The 6,809-nt window shown below is 43.7% G+C and overlaps 1 protein-coding gene across 1 annotated transcript; it reads left to right on the top strand.

Moving 5' to 3' along the window:
* Window positions 1-989: 989 nt before the first annotated feature.
* LOC104138349 (tubulin alpha-3 chain) lies at window positions 990-6,511 on the top strand. Its single transcript, XM_068954661.1, has 5 exons — window positions 990-1,195; window positions 2,657-2,879; window positions 3,411-3,559; window positions 4,441-5,121; window positions 6,118-6,511. The coding sequence occupies exons 1-5, from the start codon at window positions 1,193-1,195 to the stop codon at window positions 6,412-6,414; spliced, it is 1,353 nt and encodes a 450-aa protein (XP_068810762.1). The 5' UTR covers window positions 990-1,192; the 3' UTR covers window positions 6,415-6,511.
* The last annotated feature ends 298 nt before the right edge of the window (window positions 6,512-6,809 follow it).

The following is a 6,809-nucleotide window of genomic DNA, read 5'->3' as shown; positions in this document are numbered from 1 at the left end:
AAATGAGGAGAACTAACAAGTTTTAAATGCCAAAGTGAGCATGTTTTCAAATGCACTGAGTGTTTCTGGAACTACGGCTTTTAGCATTTAGTAATGACGAGCTTATAAACAAGCTCATCTTCTTGGGCAAGTAAAGACTTAACACTATCTACCCATATGCTTACACACATATTTTTAATGTACCAAATTTAACTTTTCATTAACTAGAATAGTATGCGGTAGCTGTCATTTAAAAATCTGAACTAACGCTAACATGCTATATCTAGTTTATTTGTTGCAGGTTTACCTTACCAAAAGACGAAGGTTTTTTTCTTCAACTTTCATTCACTTCGTCATATATAGAGATCATCATAACCTGGCCTGAGTACTCCTATTGTACCAGACTGTTAATGAGGAACACGCAGGTTAAAAATCAGTGGCTGAAGAAGACTATTTAAACTGTTAACGCCTTCCTGTCTAATCTTCACTAAAAATGCATTAAAATAAATACAGATTTCTAGCGATGTTTTGTCCATGAGATTTCTCTTCGACTCCTAAGTAGAAGCAGCAGCACACGAAAATAATCTTCTCTGCTCCTACGGAAGGAACCACGAGGCGTTCACGGCGTTTTTCAGGGTGCACCTGACCCTCTACTGCAGCCTCCGCGCAGCAGCAGCTCCACGAGGAGGGCGCACGCCGAGCCCGGGCGGAGCAGCAGCAAGTTCCGGCCCTCACCACAACGGCCTGTGGCGAGGCACCTACTCCAGAAAGCAGCTGCGCTCCTGCCCGGACGTCCCGTCCCGTCCCCACGGCTCCGGGGTCTCCAGGCCCTCAGGCCGCCCCGCCGCCGGAGCCCCCCAGCAGAGGGCAGAGCGGCCCCGCCCCGCCCCGAGGCCAGGCGAGGGGCGTCGACCCGGCCGCCTCGGAGCGCGCGGGGCCCCGCCTGCCCGCGCCCTCCCGCCCAGGGCCGCTCCAGCACCCGCCGCGCAGCGCCACAGCCACGCGCCTGCACCACCCCACGTGGGGAGAAGACCGCGCTCCGCTAATCAGAGGCCTCCGTTCTCCTCCGGACAGCCCGGGGAACAGCCAATGGGGAGCCAGGGCGCGCGGACGTGAGGCGAGAGGCGGGTAGCCGTTGGCAGTTGGTGCCGCTCGGCGGAGGGAAGCGGACGTCGCCTGGCGTAGCCGAAGCTCCTCGCCTTAGCAAGGCAACATGGTGGGGAAGGGGATCCTCGCGGCTGGGGAGAGAAGGGGAATTTGGGATCGCATCTGTTGCGGCAGGTCCGGGGAGTTTAGGGTTGCGTGTGCTGGAAGAGGACTTGCAGGGTGCACCCGCGTGGAGCCTCCGCGGCAGCAGTAAGGCGGAAGGATTGGGAGGAGGAGAGAAACCGCTGTAAGAGCTAATAGTTCAGTCGAGGTTAGGCGTGGAAACTAACGGGCACCTAGCGGGACGAGAGCGCGTACAAAAGCAACGAAGGGCAGTTACCGATGTGTGCCGGCTGCACGGAGCGGTGGCGGGAGGCGAGGGACGGACTAAGGCTTGACCCAAGTGGCAGATGGACGACAAGAAACGGGATGGCGGCCGCTAACGAGCGCGTTGCACCGTCGGTTGGTTGCGCTGCCTTTCAAATCTTGCGAGCGCAGCCAATCAGAGGAGAGGAGTCTGAGCCGCAGCCAATAACGTGGCGCCGGGTGGTAGCAGTGTTGAAGGGGCGGGATTGGTAGTTGAGCTTTGGCGCCTCTTGCTCGCGCTCTGAGAGTCGCGTGGTAGTAGGCAGTAGGAAACTGTAAACGGCAAGGTGGCAAGAAAGCTACGGAGCCTTGGGGCAGGCCAGATGGATGTGGAAACGACTGCGGTTAGCTTCGCTGTCGAAAGACTGACAAAACCACGATGGTGAGAATTAAAACATGGAATCAAAGAGACAAGTTTTGATGAAGCAATAAAGAAAAGAGGAAAGAGATGTCCAGACAAGCTGTTCTTTCTTTCCACTTGCACTTTTTCCTAGATACATGGTAACAGGCAGCTAGAAGGCTACTTCAGTCTCTGATGTAACAAAACAAGGATTTATTGAGAATGGATTAAGCATAACATGACGTACTTGCTTAGCTTAATCAGAGCTCAAGAAAAGGGGACAGATGACACTTGATTGGGACTCTTGGATGATTTAGTATAGGAACCCAAAGACATATGGATTGTCAGTGACTAGATATCTCAGTTTACTATAAAGGAAAATATACTATGCAGGAAAAGTTCTTGCACTATTTACCCAATGCATGATTTGGCAACGTATCAAAGAAATTTTGGGTTACTATATAAAGAAGCCTTCCAAAACTAAAGAAAGGTGAAAGAGTAGCTAGACTATCCAAGAACAAACATGCATCCAATATGGTAAGGGAGAAAGATACTGTTTTCATCCCATGTGCTTATAGAGAATATGCCCTCTGTAAGATCCTTCGGTTCTCAAAGCCATTGTCCAGGTCAGCTGAGGTGAGTGGAGTCTTGTCAGCAGCAGACAATTTGATCAGTATAATTACCACTTAACGAGTAACGGGGGAATACTGCAGCAGAAGGATAATGGTAATATAACCCCCAAATAACTAGCTGTTATGGGAGTCAAATCTAGAAGACAGGTAGCTCAGTACCTTGTGTTACCATTGTTTTGTTTTTAATTTGCAGCGTGAATGCATATCTATCCACGTTGGTCAGGCTGGCGTTCAGATTGGCAATGCATGTTGGGAATTGTATTGTCTTGAACATGGGATCCAGCCTGATGGTCAGATGCCCAGTGATAAAACTATTGGAGGTGGAGATGATTCATTTAACACTTTCTTCAGTGAGACAGGAGCTGGTAAACACGTTCCCAGAGCAGTATTTGTGGACCTTGAGCCAACTGTAGTTGGTATGTACCTAGCATCAAAGATAAAAGCGCTGATTTCTCTACCTTTTGTTTTTTTTTTTTCCCCCTGTCTGGAACACTATAGACTTTAAGAGACTTCTGTGTCTGCATGCTATTTGGACAGTTGAGGATATCGTCATTTGAAAGAAATGAAATACAGTCGCTCTTTCTAAGAGTCACATTTGGAAAATGGTAGAACTTTTTTACAATCTGAGGAAAATCCCTAAGCTGCTGTATTGTATCCAGAGTTTGGTTTAATTTCTATTCAGCATCTTGTTTGTGCTTTTAATGTAGTTTCCTGAGTTACTTCCGTGTTCTTGGACGCAAACGTTGCTTTGCAAGCGCCTGATGATTTCCCCTAAATAAAGGGGCTGAAGTTCTGCCAACCTTTTACACTAGTCAGACAAGCTGCGTATAGTCAGAGATACTGTCTACATTTTATTTTGGCCTTGTAGCCTCACTTAATATGTAGTCACTAGGCAGCACAAAGAATTGAGCAGATCAGTTTATGTCCTGGTGTTTTGTTCTTCACAGATGAAGTGCGTACAGGCACATATAGGCAGTTATTCCATCCTGAACAGCTCATTACTGGGAAAGAAGATGCAGCTAATAATTATGCCAGAGGTCATTACACCATTGGAAAAGAGATTGTTGATCTAGTGCTAGATCGCATTCGCAAACTGGTAAGCATTTACACTGCAAGTCAGTATTTTAAATAACGGATACGGTTCTACAGCTATCTGTCGTTCAGATTTTTGTTTTGTTTTTAAGCATAGGTAATTTTTTTTTTTTTTGAACTTGATCTCCCTGTCCCCTCTGCCCCCTTTGGAGGTAAATAACCATTCAGTCCATAAAACTTAACTTCTTTAGGATCTGGAACGTCATGATTTGAAGGTATTTTAAGGATACCTCAGAAACACTATAAATTCTTTAAATGAATGTAATCATATTGTTATACGCTAATGTTTTGTTATTTTCAACTTGAATCATGTTGCTACGTATCATGCAAATCCTTTCCAGTACCTCATACCTCAGGACTTAGTTGAACGTTTAGCAATTTGAAATATTTTTCTAGTTTTTGTATCCTGGCATCATATTGGGAGAAACTCAAATGATGGTATGCTTCAAAGTGAAAAAGTAAATGCCTGACTAGTTGAACTAATAAACATCAAGAAACTTGGTTTCAACGCTTTGATATTGCTGCATGCTAGAATAGAATCTCTTTATATTCCCAAGGCTGCAACCCAGCTGTAATTTTTTGTAACTTATTACAGTGGTGTACAGCTGCTTTGCTTACAGTAGTATTGAAATGCCATCAATGACTAATTCAGCTTTTCAATATGAAGATATTAATTATTCAGTAGAGGATATAAAGAGGCACTGGCAGTTTTGAGTAAAAGGTATGCATCTTTCAAGGATGCTGCTATTTTTTATTATAACAATCTAGAGCTAATAAGAGACAAACAAGTTTTGAATGTTTATTTTAATACCACTATCTCCAAAGTCATTCTTTTTTTTTTTTTTTTTTTCCTTTTCTCCTACTTCTTTTTCCACCCCGTCATAGGCTGATCTGTGTACAGGGCTGCAAGGTTTCCTTATCTTTCACAGTTTTGGAGGAGGCACTGGTTCAGGGTTCGCATCTCTGCTCATGGAAAGGCTCTCTGTTGACTATGGCAAAAAATCGAAACTAGAGTTTGCGATTTACCCAGCACCACAGGTTTCCACTGCCGTAGTGGAACCTTACAACTCAATTCTAACTACCCACACAACATTGGAGCATTCAGACTGTGCTTTCATGGTAGATAACGAAGCCATTTACGATATATGTCGTCGCAACCTTGACATCGAGCGTCCTACTTACACCAATTTAAACCGGCTAATTGGGCAAATCGTCTCGTCCATCACAGCCTCGCTGCGTTTTGATGGAGCCCTCAATGTAGATCTGACAGAGTTTCAGACTAACCTTGTTCCATATCCACGAATCCATTTTCCTCTGGCGACATATGCCCCTGTCATCTCTGCTGAAAAAGCATATCATGAGCAGTTATCAGTGGCTGAAATTACCAATGCTTGTTTTGAACCAGCCAACCAGATGGTAAAATGTGACCCTCGTCATGGCAAGTACATGGCCTGCTGTATGTTATATAGAGGTGATGTTGTTCCCAAAGATGTTAATGCAGCTATTGCTACTATCAAGACTAAACGAACCATTCAGTTTGTGGACTGGTGCCCAACTGGATTCAAGGTACTTACATGACTTAAAAATAACCTGATGTTTGAAATATTAGGAATTGCACAGTATTCGGAGGGAATAGTCACTCTACAATGTCATAATGTCCTTGCTACTGAGCTGCTTACATTTCAGATTACATTTTTAAGCATAAAATTAAGATAGTGCAACTGGAATGAAAATTCCATATCAAGTTAATGAATGAATGAAAGTCCTAGCTTTTATAGGGGTAGCCAGTACTGAGTATCTGAAAACAATTTACAAACGGGTGGCCACTGAAAAATTATGCCATATTTTTCTACTTTATAAGCCTTAAAAAAAAAAAAAACTTAGGTAATTATGTATGGAGGAAATGTAAATAACCCTCAAGCAACTGTAGAAACACTGTATTGAATCTGAGAAGTACTTCAGTGCAGTAACTTCCCAAACGCTTTTAGACACCTTACAACGACAGATGCTGTTAACTGCCAGATCTGTCTTCCAGTGACTGAAGTTCAGTGGGGCCTGGCTTCTATCACTGGGGCAAGCCTGGTGGTTTTTTGTTGGTTTTGTTTGGTTTTGGTTTTTTAACATAGGCTCCCATATGTAGACTTTTTACCAGATCACTGTCAGATTCTCCATCAAGGATTTTGTCCAGCCACTGTCCACACATTCAGGATTTGGAAAGACCAGATCTTTATGTTCTAATTAAGACTCCAGTAAGCTCTCGCTTTCAATAATTTCTTGCATGGTCCTTCCAGGCTCATTTTTGCGGCTTACACATCATCATCTGTAGGGGGGAAAAAAAAAAAATCTATAATCAACCTATCTCACTTAACGCGGGCCCAGTTTCACTTGACCTTGCAATTAGGATTTCATTAACTGCTTTGATGAAGTGCAAACTAATGATAGGCTAGTTTATTTGTTCATAACCATGGTGATTTTTCATTGATTTCAGAAATAAGTGTTTAAGGCTTAGCTTTCATCACCAAAGTTTTTCTTTTCTTTTCTTTTCTTTTTTTTTTTTTGAAGGTGGGAATTAACTACCAACCTCCAACTGTGGTGCCAGGTGGTGACCTTGCAAAGGTGCAGCGAGCTGTGTGTATGCTGAGTAATACAACTGCTATTGCTGAAGCATGGGCTCGTCTTGACCATAAATTTGATCTCATGTATGCTAAGCGTGCCTTTGTACACTGGTATGTTGGCGAAGGAATGGAGGAAGGAGAATTTTCTGAGGCCCGGGAAGATCTGGCTGCCCTTGAAAAAGATTATGAAGAAGTTGGGGTAGATTCAGTGGAAGCAGAGGCTGAAGAAGGGGAAGAATATTAAGAAAACTGAAGTCTTTTTGAAAATGTATTTCAACAAAAAAAATTCAGAAGCCTGTTCTCTTGTTTGATTTTTTTCAAATAAAGCTTTAAAGGTTCTACCTACTGTTCTATAGTCACTTAGCAAGGACCATTTGAAATGGTAGTTTTTGGTGGCATCCAGTCATACGCAAATCGTAAAAGAGATCAGGAAGTTGCATCCACCTTCCTGTGCTCCTCCCATGTTTTGTGACATACTCTGCCTTCATTTTGCTTTCTCCCAAGCAGGAAACTGCTTCTACTTCAAGTTGTTTCAGGACTAAAACATTTTTATTCCAGGCCTGTCTACGCAATACAGAGGAACCTGATCTTTCTTACGTTCTCCTGTTGAGGCTGGTTTCACAGAAGACCTCAGTAACG

Source organism: Struthio camelus, chromosome 9 (genome assembly GCF_040807025.1).
Source record: "Struthio camelus isolate bStrCam1 chromosome 9, bStrCam1.hap1, whole genome shotgun sequence".
In the NCBI taxonomy this organism is placed as follows: Eukaryota; Metazoa; Chordata; class Aves; order Struthioniformes; family Struthionidae; genus Struthio; species Struthio camelus.
This window is presented reverse-complemented; position numbering and strand designations above follow the sequence as displayed.

Excerpts from the sequence above, each read along its gene's own strand:
- LOC104138349 (XM_068954661.1), top strand. Across the intron at positions 2,880-3,410 it reads CCTTGAGCCAACTGTAGTTG|ATGAAGTGCGTACAGGCACA; the intron begins GTATGTACCTAG and ends TGTTCTTCACAG. Across the intron at positions 3,560-4,440 it reads TAGATCGCATTCGCAAACTG|GCTGATCTGTGTACAGGGCT; the intron begins GTAAGCATTTAC and ends ACCCCGTCATAG.